The 23,318-nt window shown below is 39.5% G+C and overlaps 1 protein-coding gene across 3 annotated transcripts in view; it reads left to right on the top strand.

The window, feature by feature from the left end:
• Nucleotides 1–23,318, top strand: part of LOC132392748 (calcium-responsive transcription factor-like) — a 60,510-nt gene that overhangs the window by 5,545 nt on the left and 31,647 nt on the right. For 2 of the 3 annotated variants that reach the window (XM_059967054.1, XM_059967053.1), the window contains exons 2-7: nt 5,328–5,452; nt 5,581–5,811; nt 6,598–6,718; nt 9,003–9,129; nt 11,259–11,343; nt 11,702–11,891. In XM_059967054.1, the coding sequence (XP_059823037.1) occupies nt 5,342–5,452; nt 5,581–5,811; nt 6,598–6,718; nt 9,003–9,129; nt 11,259–11,343; nt 11,702–11,891 (865 nt within the window). In that variant the 5' untranslated portion in view covers nt 5,328–5,341. Of the gene's footprint in view, nt 1–5,327; nt 5,453–5,580; nt 5,812–6,597; nt 6,719–9,002; nt 9,130–11,258; nt 11,344–11,701; nt 11,892–23,318 lie in introns of those variants that run through there. The other variant, XM_059967055.1, reaches the window with a different exon arrangement.

The following is a 23,318-nucleotide window of genomic DNA, read 5'->3' as shown; positions in this document are numbered from 1 at the left end:
ACAGAGGAGATTTACCAGGATGCTGCCTGGTTTAGAGAGTATGCATTATGATCAGAGATTAAGGGAGCTAGGCCTTTACTCTCTGGAGAGGAGGAGGATGAGAGGAGACATGATAAAGGTGTACAAGATATTAAGAGGAATAGATAGAGTGGACAGTCAGCGCCTCTTCCCCAGGGCACCACTGCTCAATACAGGAGGACATGGCTTTAAGGTAAGGGGAGGGAAGTTCAAGAGGGATATTAGAGGAAGGTTTTTCACTCAGAGTGGTTGGTGCATGGAATGCACTGCCTGAGTCAGTGGTGGAGGCAGATACACTAGTGAAATTTAAGAGACTACTAGGCAGGTATATGGAGGAATTTAAGGTGGGGGGTTATATGGGAGGCAGGGTTTAAGGGTCGGCACAACATTGTGGGCCGAAGGGCCTGTACTGTGCTGTATTGTTCTATGTTCTATATATGTTTTTAAAAAATCCAAATTAACCTCTGCTTAACATTTCTCCCATTGTTGTATCCATTGTCACTCCTAGTGACACACTGAGAGGAATGCTGAGGCCAGTCTCTTGCAGGATAATGACTAAAAGTAATAGAAAGCTTGCCCTCTATCCAGTGGCCAGCTTTTCTGGATCACTTTACAATTACATGGGATTTTGTTGTCAGTACAGTATTAAGACAGGAATTGTACATAACCACCAAAGAAATAAAAAGAGGCATCCAAAGTGCTTAATCTAATAAACTACTCACATTAATAAGATATATATCAAAACTGTAACCAGACATTTGTTTAGTAGGTCTTTAAAAATAATATCCTTTTACCCACAAATTTCCCTACATAGGGCAAAGCAGACATCAATTATCATTATACAGAGCAACCATAGAAGTTAAAAATGTACTTGAACCATACTTTTCAAATCTTTTTTTTTGCTGGGTAAGGTTAATGTTACCAGCAAAGTAATAGACTTGAAGTATTGGTAGGGAATGGAGAGGTGGAATCAGTTCATTTTAAAAGTAGCATTTCCTTATGAATTTTCGAGGAAATTTGAAAGGTCTTTTGTTTTTCAACCAGCTGATGGCAATGTTGGCCAATGAAAGAGTACCTATTATAGTTAACACTACAATGGCAGTACAACTTTCTGTTCCCTTCTATTTTTGTAGAAAATTCTTTTGAATGTTTTGCCATGTTAATAGATATCCTTTCTAGGCGAGACTCTGGGTTTTTTCCTTTTCCTTCCCTCAGAAAAATAAGTGCCAAAACCTAGCTGAATCTACCAAATTAATAGCTATCAAGGATGTCTCTTGGTTCCATTAGTATCTAAAATATTGTGATCCTTAGTCCGATAAACTGAGTGTTTGAAGATCTGTAACCCTCTGAAGTAGTGATTTCTTTTTTAAAGATTTACACCCTTGGTCACTCTCAATGTATATACCTAAGTGAGATCTCTTGTTTTGCATTCACAAGGTACTATGAGTGTTGCTGCCTATGGCACCCAAGTCCAGGATTCAATGCTAGATAAAATTACACAATTTCCCTGTGTCCATGTGGGTTTTCTCTAGGTCCTGTAGTTTTCTGTCACATCTCAATAATGCACAGGTATCTTGTTGATTGTTGGTATTAGAGGATGAAATATGGAAAGAGTGAAACAAACAGGTTAATGTAGGGTTAGTGTAAATAAGTGGCTTATAGTAAGTGTAAGATGGCAGGCTGAAGGCTTTTTTTCCTGCTGTGTCTCTCTCTGACTATGATTTTAAAATGATCATTTTGCAGCTCATTTAGCTTTGCGTCAGGGATGTACAGGTATGGTTTGAACTGGACAAACCTAATGCCTTGAGAGTTACTAGATGACTGAGAAAGTAAACTGCAGTACAATTAAATTAGAGAACTGGCTCTTTCATATGCCATCTTTAAAAGAGATCTTTGTGATGTGATATGTTTGAAAGCATGATTTAAATTCAACCCATGTCACTTAAAATCACTTTCTTTTGGTACGCAATTTAAAATAATATTTTACAATTGTTTGGAAATAAAGTACTGTCCCTATATTGAAGTTATTCATTAGTACGATTAATAGTAAATTGTAAATTCCCTGAGTAGTAGAAAACAGAAGTCGGAAAATGTTTGCTCTGATTGTTTTGAATTCTGCTTAATTTGTGTGTGAGAGGTGGGTACTTGTTAAGGTTCCCCATGCGAGGCTCGTTTACAAAGTAATGAGGCATGGGATCCAGGAAGACTTTACTTTGCGGATCCAGATTTGGCTTCCCCTCAGAAGGCAAAAGGTGGTTGTAGAGGGTTCATATTCTGCATGGAGGACGGTGACCAATGGATCTGTTCTGGGATGCCCTCCCCTTTGTGATTTTAATAAATGACCTGGATAAGGAAGTTGGAAGGGTGGGTTAGTAAGTTTGCTGATGGCACATAAGTTGGGAATGTTGTGAAGAATCTGGAGGGTTGTCAGAGGTTACAGCGCAACATCGATAGGATGCAAAACGGGGCTGAGAAGTGGCAGATGGAATTCAACCCTGGTAAGTGTGAAGTGGTTCTTTTCGGTCAAAGACAGAATATAAATTTAATGATAAGACTCTTGGCAGTGTGGAGGATCAGAGAGATCTTGGGGTCTGTGTCCATAGGGTATTCAAAACCTTCTGTGCAGGTTAAGAAGGATATGGTATGTTGGTCTTCATCAACTGTAGGATTGAGTTCGAGCTGTGAGATAATGTTACAGCTACATAAGACCTTGGTTAGACCCCACTTGGAGTACTGTGTTCAGTTTTGGTCACCTTATGACAGGAAGAATGTGGATGCTATAGAGAGAGTGCAGAGGAAATTTACAAGGATTGGAGAGCTTGCCTTATAAGACTAGGTTGAGTGAACTTGACCTTTTCTCCTGGATCAGTGGAGGATGAGAGGTGACCTGATAGAGGTGTATGAGGTGATGAGAACCATTGATTGTGTGGATAGCCAGAGGCTTTTTCCCAGGGTTGAAAGGGGTCATAGTTGCTTGGAAGTAGGTACAAGGAGGATGTCAGGTAGGTTTTTCACACAGTGAGTGGTGGGTGCGTGGAATGCACTGCCAGTGAAGGTGGTGGAGACAGATGCAATAAGGTCTTTTAAGAGACTCTTTAGATAAGTACGTTGGAGCTTAGAAAAGATGGAAGGCTCTGTGGTAGGGAAATTCAGGGCAGTTTCTAGAGTAGGTTATATGGTTGGCATAACATTGTGTGCTGAAGGGTGTGTAATGTGCTGTAGATTTCTATGTTCTAAATATAAAGTTTTGTTAATCCTGTCAGTGACCAATAAAGAGAAGATTCAAGATTTTGAAAGGACAATTAAGTGGATTGACTAACAAATAGTGGATGGATTTTAGTGTAAGTAAATAAAAGAAAATTCACATTGGTGGAATAAGCAAAGGCAGAAAATGCTGGAATTCTTAGGCCATATCAGTGAAAAGAGAAACCAAGTCAATACATCAGTTGGTGACCCTTTGGAAGACTCTTCTCCAGCTTGAAACAGTGCTCTCTTTAGCCTAATGTACTGAGTATTTACAGCATTTTGTTGTTTTGGATTTCCAGTGTCTGCATTTTCTTGGTTTTCAGTAAATGTATATGTACTAAAAAGTGTTCAATTATAACATGAAAGCTTGAGCAAAGAATCTTTTGAGATGGCTCATTCTCCCTGTGACTGCATGGTGCTCTGATTCCCTCCCAATTTGCAGAGACGAGAGAGTTGGTAGGTTAAATTGCCTCTGTAATTTACCGTGTGTGTGTGGTAGAATCCATGGGCTGATGATGGGGGTGGGGTTTAAAATAAATATAAACGTGTAGGATTAGTGTAAATGGGTGCTTTGTGCTTAGTATGGGCATGAAGGTCCATAATAATGAGGGAGGGCGGGATCTCATTGAAACCTGTTGGTTATTGAAAGATGTCAGTGGAGTGAAAATGGAGAGGATGTTTCAGAGAGGGAGAGAGAGAGAGTCTAGAGGGTGGTGAATCTGTGGAATTCATTGGCATAGAAAACTGTGGGGCACCAAGTTATTGGGTATATTTGGGGTGGAGATTGATGGGTTCTTGATTAGTGGGGCTGTCGGGGGTTTCAGGGAGAGGGCAGGATCATGGGTTGAGAGGGATGGTGGAGCAGGCTGGATGAGCAGATTGGCCTGATTCTGCTCCCATGTGTTATGGCCAAGGAACAGCTTCCAAACTGTATGGCACATGACAGTAGGGGCGTCAGAGGCTTTTTCCCAGGGTAACTATGGCCTTAGCTGGGGCTGGGGGGGAGCATAATTTTAAAGTGGTAGGAGTAAAACATAAGGGGGATGTCAGAGCATAAGTGTTTTTGCACAGAGCCCGGTGGGTACATGAAACGTCCTGGGGTGGTGGGAGAGGCATATACTTCAGAGGCATTTAAGAAGCTCTTAGATCGACACATGGGTGATGGCAAAATGGAAGACTATGGTTTAGATTGATTTTAGAGTAGGTTAAAAGGTCAGCACAACATCTTGGACCGAAGGTCCTGTACTGGGCTGTACTGTTCTGTGTTCTATTTATTTTTCATTATTTCCCCTTCACATCATCTTGAACTGTCCAGAAATATTTTAGGAAGGACTGCCACTTGGTTTTGTTGTTCACCAAGATAAATTATATGTTCTATTCTCTTATGTGCTACCTCATGATCATGCAAATTAATCCAAATGACTTTCAATGCTACTTTTTTCTTGTGCATTTTCATAGCCTGTCGTCATTACATTTTAACAATCTTCCAAATACTTTATTCCATATCCTGTGAATTGAGAAAAAGAGGTCCAGGAAAAATGTGAGTTTCTAAGATGTCACACTGTATTGATAAATTGAACACTTCCTTTAAGTGCATCAGAATCTACAATATTTTTCCCAGGTAATCATGTATACATCAACTTCGATGGAGAATATCTGCAAAGTATTCCATCATAATGAGGCATTGCAGATAAACAGTCCAATCTTTTTGCTGCTTTTCATTAAAAACTGACTAATAGATTTTCAAAACTGTACTCTGGCTGATAATTTTTCTCAATATTATTGTAATTAGGATCAGTTAATCCTCATACTAGATGGCAATTAATACTTATATTGTCAAATGTGCGCAGTGATTGGAGTTCTGCTTCTCAAAGTGTTTTGAATTATTGTTTGTGCTATCTCCTACAGTCTGAGCTTCTGTTCATTTCCTAGCTTTTCATACTTTTTAGCTTTATGCTACAATATTTTAATGAAATTCAATCTACCTCTTGTTTGCTACTTTGTGTTAAATATTTCTACTTGTTATTTTTATTGGTCATTGGAAATTTCACTTTTTATTTCAGTGGTTATTTCTGAGATGGAAGAAGATGTCAGTCAGGATGAAATCAGTATTGAGAAAGGAAGTACATTATTGGGATCTGATTCTGACATAACTGAAGATTCTGAGGCAGAACGACAAGTTTTCCAGGTAAGATAACAGAGAGAAGTCAAAAGATATTAAAGTTTCCTAAAGGTGATTCTGGGAAGTATTTCCATCTTGCTGCTGTTTAAGTACAAAAAAATACTAAACTCTGTTTTGTCTTTTTTATTGCAAAGCAATTGGCTTGGATAGATGATGGAGAATCTACGTTTGGAAGGAACGATCCAATCACTGTCATTCCTATCACGGTACATATTACAGATGACTCGGGTGCTTCACAGAATCCTACAGTACAAGTGTCTCAGCAACCGCAAACTCTATCTACTGAACAGTTTCAGCTGATGGATCAGAATGGGCATCCTATCCAGTACGAACTCCAATCACTGGGGGAGACAAATGCACGCATGGTTAGTAACAAACCACGCAGCTATAGACAAAAGCGATTCAAATTTTGTGTTGGTTTCCCTTTTCCCATCAAGAACATAGGATTAGAGTGGGGATGCTTGGTAGCTGGTCTAAAGAGGAGAGGGATGAGAAGGCCAGTGGGTGATGTATGGATTAAGGAGGGATGAAGGATGACAGACAGATCAAGTCTGGTAGGGGAAGGGAAGGGATGAAGTTGGGAGATGGGTATGTGATATGAGGAATTGGACAAAGTAAAAACACTCAGAAGGAGCCAGGTGGGTGGGGTTGGGAAGGGGTGGAAGGAGTGAAGGTGGAAACAGTTGCTGGAGGGTGATAAGATGAAACACATTGCTGGGATCTGATAAGGAAGCTGATAATGGAAACCATCAGGGAGAGGTGTTGAGCAAGTGGAACCAGCTGGTCAACAAATCCATTAAGTGAAATGTGTGGTTCATAAGTGGATGGAACCAGGAAAGGGACAGAAATGGGTGATCAGAGGCAGTTATTATTGGAAAAGGTTGCCATGAGTTTCAACTGTTAATGCTTTATTTACAGTATGTTTTTCAATACTGTGAATCATAAGCTTGACTGCATCTATGTCCCAATGCAAAGATTATTTCACTCATTGATAGGACTTTAAAAGGTTAGGGTAAAATGAATAAAAGATCTCTCAGCATTATTTGGCTTCTATGTGGGGATATGAGGTGAGAGTGCTATAGAGTCAACTTGTTTTTGGATTAACATGATATGTGTTAATTTCTAACAAGTCTGTTGGTTGATATTTCTAGATGATTGTTACCAGCCAGTCAGAAAACGGCCAAGTGCTTCATGTGATTCCATCCAATCAATCTGGTGTTGCACAAGTCCTAATTCCACAGGGTCAGCTTCTTGACATTGCAAGTTCACATGGTAAACACAATTATCTGGGGCTTTTAAAATTACTTATGTGTAAGTCATCTTATAAAAAGTGAAAGAGGTTATTCACCTGTGAACCTTCTAGTAGAAAGCTGTAGGATAGCATGAGACAAATTGAGAAAATGACAAAAATGGAAAATGGGATGACAGCTACTGGATTCATTTCACACAATAAAATTATACTTGATTTTATTGATGCTACACATTGGGCGCCTTGTAATTTTCTGAATTAGTCAAAATAATGACAGAAATGTTTAGCATGAAACATTGTCACAACTAATTAATAACCAGTTGTAATTGGTGGATGATTATCAAGTAAGGTTTGTGAGAAGCCTGGTACCTTGGAAGCATATGAAGAGGTTGTTTAAATTTAAATGCATTACTGCATTTCATTGTGATTGCCAAAATTGAGAGAATATATAAGAATAAATCTTGACATTATAACTGTATCTGTATGCTAAATGGAGACTAAAAGAAGATTAGAAACAAATACCAGAATGATTACATTTTAAACCAGATTCATTTTACACAATTATTCATAACTGTGATTGCATGTTAATTAAATCCCACTACAATTTATGGTAGCTTACAATTTGATTGGCAAAGTTAGTGGGAATTTTATTTTGTGTGTGCCATGCTCTGCCAGAGCCTTGGCAACCACTTTTTTTTTTTCAAGTGGTTGTCTTGGAGGAAAGATTCTGTGAGTGGTCCCCCATGTCCTTCTCACAGCATAGTGGGGATAGGCGAGTTAAAAATGTATATAGTGCAGAGAAAAGCAGCTGAATTTTTGAATTGTTAGGTGTATATCCATCTGGATAGTAGCATGTATGAGATTATCTTAGAATTGTAGAGATTTATGGGACGTGATGAATATATGGCTCAATTATATCTGCTTGTCAGGAAAGAACTAATTTGCTTTTCAACTTGGATTATAGACGTACATTGGAGTAATTGATTAATATTGAGCAGAAACAGGCTTTTCATCCCAGTGAAGTTGCTTTTCCTGTGTTTGGCCCATATCCCTCAAAAACTTTCCTATCTATGAACCTGTCCAAGTTTATTTTATACATTGTAATTGTACCCATCTCTTTCATTTCCTCTGGCACTATGTTCTGTATGCCCACCACATTTGATTCAATAAAAAAAACTTGCCCCTTGATTTCTTGTATATTTTTCCTCTCTCACTTTAAACCTACATAATCTAGTTTTGGATTCCTTTACTGCCGGAAAAAGACCAACTTATCAATGCCCCTCATTTTGAAAATATCTATCAGATCACCCATCAGCGGCCTTTGCTCCAAGAAAAATAGTTTCATCCTATCCAGTCTCTACTTATAACTCAAGCTCTCCAGTTTTGGCAACATTTGTGTGAATCTCTCCTGTACTCTTTTGTGGCTTAGCACTTTCTTTCTATAATATCATGATTAGAACTACATATAGCATACCACACACCAGGTATGGTTGTGCTAATGTCTTGTATAGCTGTCATATGACATTCAAACTGTACTTAATGTCCAGTGCAGTGAAGGCAAGCATGTTATACACCATCTTTACAGTGCTTCTTGTTCTTAATTTTAGTTAAGTATTATTTCTACCACAATCAAATTGTAGACCCTTGCCTTACCAGATGAAAAGAAATTCTCTATACTCCCTAACCTTTGTACATATTATATTAAAACTTGGTTATTGAAGTCCACCTCAAGGGATATGGGTGCTGTTAGTCCATTCTGTCTTGGCCACTTATAAACCTCTCTTGAAAAAGTTATATACATACATTTATTATGTTCTATTAAATATATTCTGGAAATTTTCTCATGCCTTTATCACATAGCAGACTATTCTGCCCATCTGAATCTATGCTTGTTGTAAGAACAGTTCCATTAATCTGGTTGCCCTGTTCACTTTGCTGTGGACAATTATCATGCCCATCAACTTCTCATTCTCCAACCCCACTGTTCCGCAGTTGTCTTATCACCCACCTTCTCAAGTTCACTAGAATATACCAGCAATGAATTTGGGATGTGGGAGGAAACCCATTGTTTACAGGGAGCACATGCGGACTCCGTGTGAACAGTACGAGAGGTTAGGACTGAAATCAGATGCTGGAAGTGAGAGATTTGTGTCACTGTATTGCCACTGTGGGATGAATTGTGAATGTTGTATGTGTACATCTCATTCCACTATAGGTTTTTTGTCTTTGCTCTATCGTGACTGTTTATAGCACTCTTAGGACATGACCTGATAGTTTAATTTTGTATGTTAACCTATTTATTGGCAGATGCAACAGATGACAAACAGATAAGTGATGAACTTCAGACAGTGACAGTAGCTGCAATAGCAGATAACACTGGCTATGTTTTGCATCCACAGTCTTCACTAAAGTTGCCCAAAAAGACTGCAGTCAGGTGTGTATAGAATGCATACTTACATTACGTAGAAGTGATTGTAATTATTTTCTTATGACGTGTTTAATGTTCTTGTTTAATCACCAAAAGCTTCTTGAATATGCAAATCTATAACCAGATTTAATTAGGGAGCTTAAGGTAAATGAACCCTTGGGAGGTAATGATCATATCTGATTCACCATGCAGTTTGAGAGGGACAAGCTAAGGTCAGATGTATCAGTGTTACAGTATTAAAGGGAACTATTGAGGCACGACTGAAGACCTGGTCAGAGTTGATCAGAAGGGGACACTAGCAGAGATGATGGCAGACCAGCAATTGTTGGAGTTTCTGGGAGAAATTCCAAAGGCACAGGACAGATTAATTCCAAATAAGTAGTATTCTAAAAGGAGGATGAGGCATCCATGACTGACAAGGGAAGTCAAAGACAGGATAGAGGGCATATAATATAGCAAAAATGGGAAACTTTTAAAAACCAACAAAAAACAATTAAAAAAATGGAGAGAAAAGATGAAATTTGAAGGTAAGCTGGCCAGTGATATAAAAGGGGATACCAAAAGTTTTCTTTTCAGATATATAAAGAGTAAGACGCGAGAGTAGATATTGGGCAGCTAGAGAAGTAGTAATGAGGGACAAAGAAATGATGGCTGATCTCTTTATGTATTATGCATCAGTCTTCATTGTGTAATGCACCAGCAGAATGTCAGAAATTAGGGAGTGTTAAAAGGCATAAATGAGTGTAGTTACTATTACTAACTAGAATGTGCTTGGGGAACTAAAAGGTCAGAAGGTAGATATGTCACCTGGACTAAATAGACTACACTTCAGGGTTCTATAGCTGGAAGGGCTGTGGAGGCTTTAGTAGTGATCTTTCAAGTATCACTGGATTTTGGGATGGTAAAACAAGAGGCCCTTCTGATTGGCTACTCATATCTATTTGTGTCTCGCAATGATTGGTGTTGGGACAGCTTTTTATGTCAATGATATGGATGATGGAATTGATGGTTTTTGTGGCCAAATTTGCAGACGACATATATATAGGTGGAGGGGCAGGTAGTGTTGAGGAACCAGGACTTGAATAGATTAGGAGAATGAGCAAAGAAGTGGTAGGTGAAATATAGTAGGGAAGTGTATGGTCATGCACTTTGGTAGAGGAAATAAAGGTGTAGACAATTTTCTAAATGGAGAGCAAATTTAGAAATTGGAAGTGCAAAGGGACTTGAGAATCCTTGTGCAGGATTCCCTAGAGGCTAACTTGCAGGTTGAGGCAGTAGTAAGGAAAGGAGGGGATCATAATATTAAGAGCAAAGATATAATGCTAAGGCACTGGTCAGACCGTACATGGAGCATTGTGAGCAATTTTGTACCCCTTATCTAAGAAAGGATGTGCTGGCATTGGAGAAGGTTCAGAGGAGGTTCATGAGAATGAATCCAAGTATGAAAGGGTTAATGTATAAGGAGCATTTGATGGCTCTGAGCCTGTCTTCACTGGAGTTTAGAAGAATGAAAAGGATCTCATTGAAACCTATTGAATATTGAAAGGCCTGAATAGAGTGGATGTTGAGAGGATGCTATCAGTAGTTGGTGAGTCTAGGATCAGAGAGTGCACGCTCTGAATACAAGGACATCCATTTAGAACAGAGATAAGAAGGAATTTCTTTAGCATGAGAGTGGTGAATCTGTGGAATTCATTGTCACAGACTGTTGTGAAGGCCAGGTCATTGGGTAAATTTAAGCAAACATTGATTACTTGATTAGAAAAGGCATCAAAGGTTATGGGGAGAAGGCAGGAGAATGGGTTTTAGAGGGATAATAAATCAGTCACAATGAAATGGTGGAGCATTCTCGATGAGTCACATAGCCTAATCCTGCTCCTATGTCTTATAAGTGTTGTCCATCTTGAGATAGAATTTATCTTTGAAATGGATTGTCCTCCAAGTTTGGGGATGTTAGCAGTAATGAATGATATGTCATTATCTTTTGGAACTGATTGGTGTAGCACAGGTTAAATCTAGCAGCAATACAAGTCTTGCTTGTCTCTAATTGTAGTTTTGCTATTGCTAAATATATGATGCTGTTGTATAGGAAAAAATGCTTACAGTAAGTAACCTTCAACTTTTTTATATTTCAGAATGGTTGAAGACAATTTTTCTGTCCCATTTCAGCCACTGCCACACAACACCCCTGCCTGGGCACGAAGACTTCGGAGCTGTGAGGTTAATTAGTGAATTGTATATTCATTTTCATTGGATGTTTTTCAGTGATTTGTGCTTCAGCAAAGTACCTTCCAGATAATTTTTATCCTTTGGTTGCAGGGTACACAGTTGGAGCAATTATTTGTTCTATAATTGAGATTAGATATTTGAAAAATTACTTTGTTAAAACTTTTGAACACTTCAGGATTATGGTTTTCATCAAAGGTGATGAACAAAAATGAGCAAATTTTATCGAGGCATTTTTGTGTGAAGTATATAACTTTGAAGTTTATTCTAAGTTAAAATGGAGTCTGTTATGTGCACAAGTACAAGTGCAGTGAAAAACTTTCTCATTGTGTTTACTATTTCATTATTCTAGAAAATTGGAGATTCCTACCGTGGATACTGTGAGAGTGAAACTGAATTGGAAAATGTACTAACAGTCCACAAACAGCAAACACAAAGTGTCTGGGGGACAAGGCAGTCTCCGAGTCCTGCCAAACCTGCCACCAGGCTGATGTGGAAATCTCAATATGTCCCATATGATGGAATTCCATTTGTCAATGCAGGTCGGAATAGATTATTTATAAGAAAATAGCAAAATTTCAACTCTTAGAAATAGATTTTGTTGATAATTATAGGATTATTGAATTTATTATCTCAAAATATTTTGCTGTTTCATATATCTTTTATTAGCATTTCTAGTTCTTTCAGTTTATCTCACTTCACATACTGTTTCCCAAATGTTAGTGTACTAGGCCTTTCATAATATTATCGTTGTCCAATTGGGCTTCTTCCCATACCCTTTAATTTTTTTTTTTCAGTTTTTTATCTTTTTCCACTTTATGTTATGTATACTGGTTTTTGACAGTAGCAAAAAATCCTCTGTGTGAAAGAAATATTTTGATTTCGCCCTTCATTCTTTGCTGACCATAGGCTATCCAATATCAAGTTCTTGACCTTGGGCTGTGAGGTACCAGTACATTTTTGTTTCCTTTTTAATTAATCAGATTATTGCATAATTATAAAGAGCCTTGTCAAATTTTCCATAACTGTCTTAAAGTGAAATATCATCCATTTCTGTTGGCACTTTTTGAATGCTTTCATTCCATCATCTCTCTCTGTAGTTTTGTTTTGTTGTTGGGGATGTCCATAATTTAGACTATAAGACCATAGACCATAACATAAAGGAGCAGAAGTAGGCCATTTGGCCCATTGAGTCTGGTCCGCCATTCAATCATGACTGATACAATTCTTCCAGTCATCCCCACTCCCCTGCCTTCTCCCCATACCCTTTGATACCCTAGCTAATCAAGAACCTATCTATCTCGGCCTTAAATGCACACAATGACTTGGCCTCCAGAGCCACTTGTAGCAACAAATTCCACGGATCTACCATCCTCTGACTAAAGGAATTTCTCCACATCTCAGTTCTAAATGGATGTCCTTCAATGCCCTTTTGTCCTAGACTCCCCTACCATGGGAAATAACTTTTCCATATCTAATTTGTTCAGGCCTTTTAACATTTGGAATGTTTTTATGAGATTCCCCCATTACTCTCCTGAACTCCAGGAAATACAGCTTGAGCTGCCAGATGTTCCTTATATGGTAACCCTTTCATTCCTGGAATCATTCTCATGAATTTTCGCTGAACCCTCTCCCAATATCAGTATATACTTTCTAAAATGAAGAGCCCAAAACTGCACACAATACTTTGTGTGTTCTCATGAGTGCCTTATAGAACCTCAACATCACATCCCTGCTCTTATATTCTATATCTCTAGAAATGAATGCCAACATTGCATTCGCTTTTTTCACCACAGATTCAACCTGGAGGTTAACCTTTAGGGTACCCTGCACAAGAACTCCCAAGTCCCTTTGCATCGCTGCATTTTGAATTGTCTTCCCATCTGAATAATAGTCTGCCTATTTATTTCTTCCACGAAAGTGCATGACCATATACTTTCCAACAATGTATTTCAATTTATTGCAGTTGTTTTGTCGGGCTAATGAATTCCAATAAAATGAACATTCTCTTTTGTATATGCATGGTAATCTTTTAATACATGATTAAAGCTATAAAGCGCAAGATATAGTAACTCAATTAGGCTATTCAGCCAATTGAGTCTGCTTTGCCATTCAAACATGGCTTTTTTTTTTTAACCCCATTTTCCTATCTTCTAATTTTAAACCCTTTACCAATCAAGAAAGTATCATTTCTAACTTAAGTATGCCCAGTGATTGGTCTCCATTGTCTTTGGCATGGTCTTTACTGCCCTGTGGCTGAAAAGAAAATTCCTCCTTATCTCATTTTTTAAGAGAGATCCCTTTTTTTTGAGGCTGTGCCCTCAGATCCTAGGCTCTCCTACTAATGGAAACATTCTCTTATGTCCACTTTGTCCAGGTCTTTCTGTATCAGGTGGGTTTTGATGAGATTTCCTTCCTCATCTTTCTGAACTCCATCGAGTATAGGCCCAGAGGTATAAAATACTCCACTTATGTAAAGCCTTTCATTCATGGGATCATTTTTGTTAACCCAGTCCTCTTATTTTTTTTTAAATATCTGTTTGTATCCCTATGTGCCTTAATGATTCTTCTGGCAGTGCAGTGGTGCAGCTAATAGAGCCACTGCTTCACAGTTCCAGCAGCCTGGGTTTGATCCTGACTTCTGGTGATGTCTGCGTGGAGTTTGCATGTTCATGGTATGGGTTTTCCCAGGGTACTGTGATTTCCTTCTGTGTCCTAAAAATATGTAGGTTTGTAGGTTAATTGCTGCTCTAAGTTGTCCTTTGAAGGTGAGTGGTAGAATCTGGAGGAGTTGATGGGATAAAAGAGGTATGACTGCACAGGCGCATGACCTCAGACGCAGAAGATTTAAAAAGGGAAGCAAGCTTTAACGGTTCTTCTGAATCGCAGCAAGCAGGCAGCGGAGTAAGTCGCCGGTTTTTCGGGAAAAAGTTCAGGGTTTTTTTTCCAAACTACTTGGGATAAAAGAGGCACAGCTGTGCAGGCACGTGACCTCAGAGCACGGAAGATTTAAAAAGAACACCGCCATATCCAGCGGGCAGCGGAGTGAACGGGTACAGAGTGATAGGGCTTTGGCTTAACGGGCTTAGGCGGAAATGGGAAGAGTCTTTCTGCGACCACTAAGTCTTACGGTAAAGTGGTAGGTTACAGATTTACTTACTTAGAGCTAACAGTAGCATTAGAGGTATGCATTTAGGATTAGTGTTGTGCCTGGAGTGCCAGAAGTGGGGACCTTGGAAAACTCCCAGCCTTGCCCAGGAATACATCTGCTCCAGATGCAGTGAGATGAAGCTCCTTAGGGATCGTGTGTGGGATCTGGAGCAACAACTTGATGACCTTCAGCTAATTAGAGAAAGTGAGAAGATGATCTCTATATACCTATAGAGAGATTGTGGGCAGCACCTCTGTGACAGTCCCCCTCAGGAATCGATGTATAGTTCTAAAACTGTTAAATACTGTTGGAGAGGTTGACCAGACAGAGGAAGACCACAACGAACGGGACTCTGGCACTCTGCTCAGTGCCGTGATCAAGAGAGCCAGGAGAAATGCAGTTGTTATAGGGGATTCCATCATGAAGGGAACAGACAAAAGATTCTGTGAGCTGTATAAGGATAACTGAATGGTGTGTTGCCTCCCTGGTGCGAAGGTACGAGATATCTCAGACCGGGTCCAGAGTATTCTCAGGAGAGAGGGCGAGCAACCAGAAGTCTTGGCACATGTTGGTACCAATGACATAGACAGAAAAAGAGAGGAGGCCCTGAAGGAAGATTACTGGGAGCTAGGAAGAAAATTGAAAAGCCAGACTTCCAGAGTAGTAGTCTCAGGATTACTGCCTGAGCCACACGCTAATGATGTTAAGAATAGCAGAATTAAGCACTTGAATGTGTGGCTAAGTAACTCGTGCAGGGGGCAGGGCTTCAAATTCTTAGATAACTGGGATCTATTTTGGGGAAGGCATGACTTATACAGAAATGATGGGTTACACCTGAACTCAAAGGGTACTAATATCCTGGCGGGATTGTTTAATATAGCTGTTAGGGAGGGTTTAAACTAAGTTAGTAAGAGGAAGGACACAAGGGTGTTAGGGTTGAGGAAGAGGAAAATAGAAATGTCAAGGATACTGTGCAGCAAAGGTGGCAAGAAGGACAGGCAGGTGAATGGATATTTTGCTGTGTGATAGAAATATAGCAAAATCAGTAACAGATACTGATATAAGTGTACTATACTTAAATGCCTGCAGCATTAGAAATAAATTGGATGACCTTGTTGTACAGCTACAGGTTAAAAGATATGACATAGTGCCCATCACAAAGTCATGGCTAAATGATGGATGTGATTGGGAGCTGAATGTTCAAGGATACACCGTGCATAGGAAGTTAGGTAAAGGGGGTGGCATGGCCCTATTGGTAAGCAATGGTATCAAATCACTAGAAAGAAGGGACATAGGATCAGAAGAAGTAGAAACATTATGGGTCGAGTTAAGAAATGGCAAGGGTAAAAAGACACTAATAGCAATAACATACAGGACTCCAAACAGCAGCCTGGATGTGGACTACAAGTTACAGCTGGAAATAGAAAAAGCGTGTCAGAAGGAAAATGTCTAGATAATTATGGGAGATTTTAATATGAAAGTGGATTGGGAAAGTCAGGAAGATACTGGATCTTAGAAGAGGGAGTTTGTAGAATGCCTACAGGATGGCTTCTGGAGCAGCTTGTCCATATGCCCACCAGGGGATCAGCTGTTTTGGATTGGGTGCTGTGTAATGAGCCTCAGGTGATTAGGGAGCTAGAGGTAATGGAACCCCTTGGAAGTAGTAATCATAATAAGATCGAGTTCTGTTTCAAATTTGAAAAAGAGAAGCTGGTATCAGGTGTATCAATATTTCAGTGGAACAAAGGAAATTACAATGGTATGAGGGAGGAACTGGCCCAAGTTGATTGGAAAGGTGAGCTAAATGGAGGGACAGTAGAGCAGAATTAGATGAAATTCTTACAAGAAATAAGGAAAGTGCAGGAAAAATATATTCCAAGAAAAAAGAAAATCATAAAAGGAAAAATGACACAAATGTGGCTAACAAAAGAAGTTAAGGCTAAAATAAAAGCAAAAGAGGCAGTGTACAAGGAAGCAAAAATTAGTGGGAAAACCGAGGACTGGACGAATTTTAAAAAATTACAGAAGGAAACGAAGAAAGTCCTGAGGAAAGAAACGATGAATTCTGAAAGGAAATTGGCAATTAACATAAAAAAGGACAGTAAGTTTTTTTTTAAATATATGAAGGGTAAAAGAGTGACACGGGTAGATATAGGACCTATTGAAAAGGATGCTGGAGATTATAACGGGTAACAGAGAGATGACAGAGGAACTAAATGAGTATTTTGCATCAGTCTTCACAGTGGAAGACATTAGCAACATACCTGATAGCCAGAGGTCTCAGGGAATAAAATTAGGTACAGTCAAGGTCACTAGAGAGAGAGTGCTTGAGAAGTTAAATGGACTAAGGATGGATATGTCTCCCGGACCAGATGAAGTGCATCCACAGGTTCTGAAGGAGGTAGCTTTAGAGATAGTGGAGGGATTGGAAATAATCTTCCAGGAATCAGTAGACTCTGGCACAGTTCCTGAGGACTGGAAGGTCACAAATGTAGTTCCATTGTTTAAGAAAGGGGGGAGGCAGCAAAAAGAAAATTACAGACCTATTAGTCTGACATCGGTAGTTGGAAAATTATTGTAGTCGGTCCTCAAGGATGAGATTATGAATTACCTTGAGGTGCATGACAAAATAGGCCCAAGCCAGCATGTTTTCATGAAGGAAAGATCCTGCATCACCGACCTATTGGAATTTTTTGAGGTAATCTCGAATAAGATTGACAGTGGAGAGGCTGTGGATGTTGTGTATTTGGATTTTCAAAAGGCCTTTGATAAGGTGCCACATAAGAGGCTGCTTAATAAGATGAGGGCCCATGGAATTACAGGAAGGATATTGGAAGGGGTGGAGCTTTGGCTGATAAGCAGAAAACAAAGATTGGGAATACAGGGATCCTATTCTGGTTGGTTGCCGGTTACTAGTGGTGTTCCGCAAGGGTCAGTGTTGGGGCCTCTTTTTACACTGTATATCGATGATTTAGAGATTATGGATTAAATGGTTTTGTGGCTAAGTTTGCGGATGACACCAAGATAGGTGGAGGAGCAGGAAGTGTTGAAGAAATGGAAAGGTTGTAGAGAGACTTGGTCAGTTCAGGAGAGTGGGCAAAGAAATGGCAGATGAGATACAATGTTGAGAAATGTACGGTTGTACATTTTGGCAGAAGAAACAATGAGGCAGATTATTATTTAGATGGGGAGAAAATTCAAAAATCAGAAGTGCAAAGGGACTTGGGGGTCCTAGTGCAAGATACCCTAAAGGTTAACCACCAGGTTGGATCGGCAGTAAGGAAAGCGAATGCTATGTTGGCATTCATTTCAAGAGGAATAGTGTGTAAGAGTAAGGAAGTGTTGATGAGGCTCTATGGGGCACTGGTGAGACTCCATTTGGAAAACTGTGTGCAGTTTTGGGCCCCCTTTCTTAGAAAGGATGTGCTGATGCTGGAGAGAGTTCAGAGAGGATTCACAAGGATGGTTCCTGGAATGCAGGGACTAACATATGAGGAGCGTTTGTCGGCTCTTGGATTGTATTCATTAGAGTATAGAAGAATGAGAGTGGATCTCATAGAAGCATTTTGAATGTTGAAAGGGTTGGACAGAGTAGATGTGGAAAGGCTGTTTCCCTTGGTGGTTGAGTCAAGGACAAGAGGTCACAGTCTTAGAATTAGAGTATACCCATTTAAAGCAGAGACGAGGAGAAATTTTTTTAGCCAGAGGGTCGTGGATTTATGGAATTCGTTGCCACATACAGCTGTGGAGGCCCAATCATTGAGGGTTTTTAAGGAGGAGATTGGCAGATATCTAATTAGTCAGGGTATCAAGGGATATGGGGAAAAAAGCCAGAAATTGCAACTAGACAGGAGAATAGTTTAGCTCATGGTAGAGTCGTGGAGCAGAGACGATGGGCTGAATGGCCTGATTCTGTTCTTTTGTCTTATAATCGTGTGATTGTAGGTAGAATTAAAAAATGCAATTAATATCAGAATATTGTAAATGGTTGGTTGATAGTGCAGACTGGGTGAGTAAAAGAGCCCATTTTCATGCTTCGTCTCTCTTTGACTCTGTAATGCACCTTTCATAAAATTTTAGTTTCATTTTGCATCCAAATGTTAACTTCTCCGTATCTTTCTTACATTCAAATTCACAACATTGAAAGCTCTTTATTCGGGAACTTCTTTTCACCTTTTGAAATTACAGCATATTGTTAGCTTTGATGTCCTTATTAGCACTGCTTTTGTCAGTCAAAGTATTTTAATAAATTCAGCAAACTTGCCTTTGCAAATACAAAGTAGTTATCCCTAATCAACCTACCAACTTTCTGAATGAATTTTCTTTTGTACCACAACTGATTTTAGGCTTCCTAGTGTATTGTTATCTTTTTTTCATATTTGTACTCCACATATACTAAGGTAGGAGGTGTTGTGGATAATGAGGTGGATTTTCAAAGCTTGCTGGGAGATTTATGCTGGTTAGAAGAATGGGCTGAACGTTGGCAGATGGAGTTTAATGCTGAGAAGTGTGAGGTTCTACATTTTGGCAGGAATAATCCAAATAGAACATACAGAGTAAATGGTAGGGCATTGAGGAATGCAGAGGAACAGAGAGATCTAGGAATAACTGTGCATAGTTCCCTGAAAGTGGAGTCTCATGTAGATAGGGTGGTGAAGAGGGCTTTTGGAACGCTGGCCTTTATAAATCAAAGCATTGAGTACAGAAGTTGGGATGTAATGCTAAAGTTGTACAAGGCATTGGTAAGGCCAAATTTGGAATATTGTGTGCAGTTCTGGTCACCGAATTAGAGGAAAGATATCAATAAATTAGAGAGAGTGCAGAGACGATTTACTAGGATGTTACCTGGGTTTCAGCAATTAAGTTACAGAGAAAGGTTGAACAAGTTAGGTCTCTATTCATTGGAGCGTAGAAGGTTGAGGGGGGATTTGATCGAGGTATTTAAAATTTTGAGAGGGATAGATAGAGTTGACGTGAACAGGCTGTTTCCATTGAGAGTAGGGGAGATTCAAACTAGAGGACATGATTTGAGAGTTAGGGGGCAGAAGTTTAAGGGAAACACGAGGGGGTATTTCTTTACTCAAAGAGTGATAGCTGTGTGGAATGAGCTTCCTGTAGAAGTAGTAGAGGCCAGTTCAGTTGTGTCATTTAAGGTAAAATTGGATAGGTATATGGACAGGAAAGGAGTGGAGGGTTATAGGCTGAGTGCGGGTAGGTGGGACTAGGTGAGATTAGGAGTTCGGCACGGACTAGGAGGGCCGAGATGGCCTGTTTCCGTGCTGTGATTGTTATATGTTATATATATGTTATATGTTACTCCTTCAACAACACTGGTTTAGACTACTGGATACCTTGCCCAACAACAGTATGGGAGTATCTTCTCCCCAAGGATTGCACTAGTTCAAAACAGCATCAAATCTCCCACCGTCTTGAAGTCAATTATGAACAGGAAATAAATGGGGGTCTTGCCAGCAACTGCATCACAGCACTCTCTTAATCAATTTAGTAGAAGTTTTGGCACTGAATGAGAGAAGCAGAAATCTGAAAAATCCGAAACCTAAGCATGTAATTCTGCAGATGCTGGAAATTCATAGTAAACACACACAAAATGCTGGAGGAACTCAGTAAGTCAGGCAGCACCTATGGAAAAGAATAAAGAGTCAATGTTTCAGGCTAAGACCCTTCATCAGGACTGGATGAAGCCAGAATAAGACGTAGGAGGAGGGAAAGGAATACAAGCCAGAAGATGATAGGTAAGACAAGGGAGGTTCTACTGCAGTTGTACAAGGCCTTGGTGAGACAGCACCTAGAATATTGTGTGCAGCTTTGGTCCCCTAATCTGAGGAAAGATATTCTTGCCATAGAGGGAGTACACAGAAGGCTCGCCAGATTGATTCCTGGGATGGCAGGACTTTCATATGAAGAAAGACTGGATCGACTAGGCTTATACTCACTGGAATTTAGAAGATTGAGGGGGGATCTTATTGAAACGTATAAAGTTCTAAAGGGATTGGACAGGCAAGATGCAGGAAGATTGTTTCCGATGTTGGGGAAGTCCAGAGCGAGGGGTCACAGTTTAAGGATAAAGGGGAAGCCTTTTAGGACCGAGATGAGGAAAAACTTCTTCACACAGAGAGTGGTGAATCTGTGGAATTCTCTGCCACAGGAGTGGAGGGTTATGGGCTGAGTGCGGGTAGGTGGGACTAGGTGAGATTAAGGGTTCGGCACGGACTAGGAGGGCCAAGATGGCCTGTTTCCGTGCTGTGATTGTTATATGGTTATATCTTTGAAAGATTCTTGTTCAGAACAGCAGCTATTTCCTTTTGCATTTCCTTCTGTTCAGTAAACTCTTATAAAATCTTCCTCCTGGTATTTCCAGTTAAGTCACAGACCCACTTTGAAATTTTGACCATGAACATTAATGTGCCTTGAGTACAGATCTGCTTGATGCTGATGACTTTTATTAGAATGTTTGAAATATTAGCATTCTACTGTTATAACTTTATATTGCAAAATTGAAAATGATCCAAGTTACCACTGAAGTTGATCTGGGTGAAATTCAAAACTATAGATGCTGGAAATCTTAGATCAGACAGGATTTGTGGAAAGAGGAACAGAATTAATATTTTGATTGAAAACTTTCTGGCAATAATGACAAACGATGTTCCTCCTGAAACATTTACTCTAAACTTGAATGATTGTATGAATTAGTTTAATTATTCATTGGTTATAGAACATGAAACAGTACAGCTTAGAAAAAGGCCCTTTGACCCCTTTGTGTTGGCCATGTAAATCTGCCTGCATGAAGTCTATATCCCTCCATTTCCTGTCTGTTCATCTGCCTATGTAAATGCCTCTTAAAAATATTGTATGTGCTTCTAATGTTTCATCTGATAGCATGTTCCAAGCATGTTCTTTATATAATGAAACAGACACCTTACATTTTATCACAAGCATCAAAGATCCCAGCACTGATCCTTGTAGGCCACCACTGTTCGTAGTCCTCCAGTAAGAACAGCATCCTTCCACTCTTTGCCTTCTATCAACAAGCCAATTTTGAATCCAGTCTACCATGTCAACGTGAATCCCATGTGCCACATTCTTCTGGATCAGCCTACCATGAAGGACCTTACGGAAAGCTTTACTAAAGTCCATGTATACAATATCAACTGCCTACCCTCATCAGTTTACTTTATCATCTCTTTATAAAAGCCATACAATACCATCCTGATTATTCCTGACCACTTTATTCTTTTCCAGATGAAAGTAGATCCTATCCCTCAAAATTTCCAATTATTCTCCTATCTGTGATGGAAGCCTCAATTCCTATAATTTTCTGGTTTGTCTCTATTACCCTTAAGTGGGAACAAAATTGGCTATTCTCCAACCCTCTGCCACCTCACCGGTGACTAAAGAGGACACAAAAATCTTTTCAAAGCCCAGCAATCTCCTTTCTTGCCTCTCTCAAAAACCTTGGGGAGATTCCATCAGATCTTGCAATTGTTACTCCTTAATGTTCTTCAGGAGGTAGTACCTTCCTGATATCAACATGCCCTAGGACATCAGCATACCCCTCCCTGATCTCACTATCCCAATATCCTGCACCTTAATGACTATCAATGTGAAGTACACATTTAGTCTTGCCGTTTCCTTTGGCTCCAGGCATAAATTCTCTCCTTTGTTCTCTGAGTGGTTCTACCGTTTCTCCTCATTACGCAAACAACACACACAAAATGCTGGTGGAACACAGCAGGCCAGGCAGCATCTATAGGGAGAAGCGCTGTCGACGTTTTGGGCCGAGACCCTTCGGTCCAAAAACCCTTCTGTCTCGGCCTGAAACGTCGACAGTGCTTTTCTCTATAGATGCTGCCTGGCTGTGTTCCACCAGCATTTTGTGTGTGTTGTTTGAATTTCCAGCATTTGCAGATTTCCTCGTGTTTGCTCCTCATTACTCTCTTGTTTCTAATATGCAAAGTTCAGAGTAACTTTATCACCAAAACTGTATGTCACTATAGATTCATTTCCTGCAGGCATTCACAGTAGAACACAAAAAAACAACAGAATCAATGAAAAAGTACACACAAAGACTGTCAAACAAACAGTCAATGTGCAAAAGAAGACAAACTGCAAATTAAAAAAAAATAATAGATAATAAATAATACTGAGAACATGAATTGTAGAGTCCTTGAAAGAGAATCTGTAGGTTGTGGAATCCATTCAGAGTTGAGGTGAGTGAGGTTATCCACGTTGGTTTAGGCTGAAGAGTAACAACTGTTCCTAAACCTGGTGGTGTGGGTCCTGATGGCAGCAGTGAGTAGAGATGTACTATATGTAAATAATATATGTATGAAGTGTCTTGGGGTTCTTCTTAATTCTATTTGCCAAGGACATTTCATGATCACTTTAACTCTCTCGATTTCCAGTTTAAGTTCTGATCTGCTTTTGTGTTCTGCAAAGGTCTTTTCCAATTTCAGCTTCCTAAAGTTATGATACCAAGATAGCAAGCCACAGATTTAAAGGTATTCAATTGAAATTGTAATATTAAATTTGTTGGAGTAAAAACACATGAGGTGTCCTGGGATGACATTTCAGCCAAAATGATGCACCACGTAATTAAACTTTATGAGGAAGTTAGATAAGTACATGAAGGAGAAATATTCTGGTGGGGTGGTAGAAGGGTGGAGTACAAGCAGTGGGACATAGACCAGTTAAGCTAAATAGGCTTTTAATGTAGATAACTTTCTGTGCCGCTGATGAACCCTTCATTTGTCATTTTTTTTGCACATGGGCCTGTAATTATTTATTAAGAGGGTGCAAC

This window comes from Hypanus sabinus, chromosome 4 (genome assembly GCF_030144855.1).
Source record: "Hypanus sabinus isolate sHypSab1 chromosome 4, sHypSab1.hap1, whole genome shotgun sequence".
Taxonomy (NCBI): Eukaryota; Metazoa; Chordata; class Chondrichthyes; order Myliobatiformes; family Dasyatidae; genus Hypanus; species Hypanus sabinus.
This window is presented reverse-complemented; position numbering and strand designations above follow the sequence as displayed.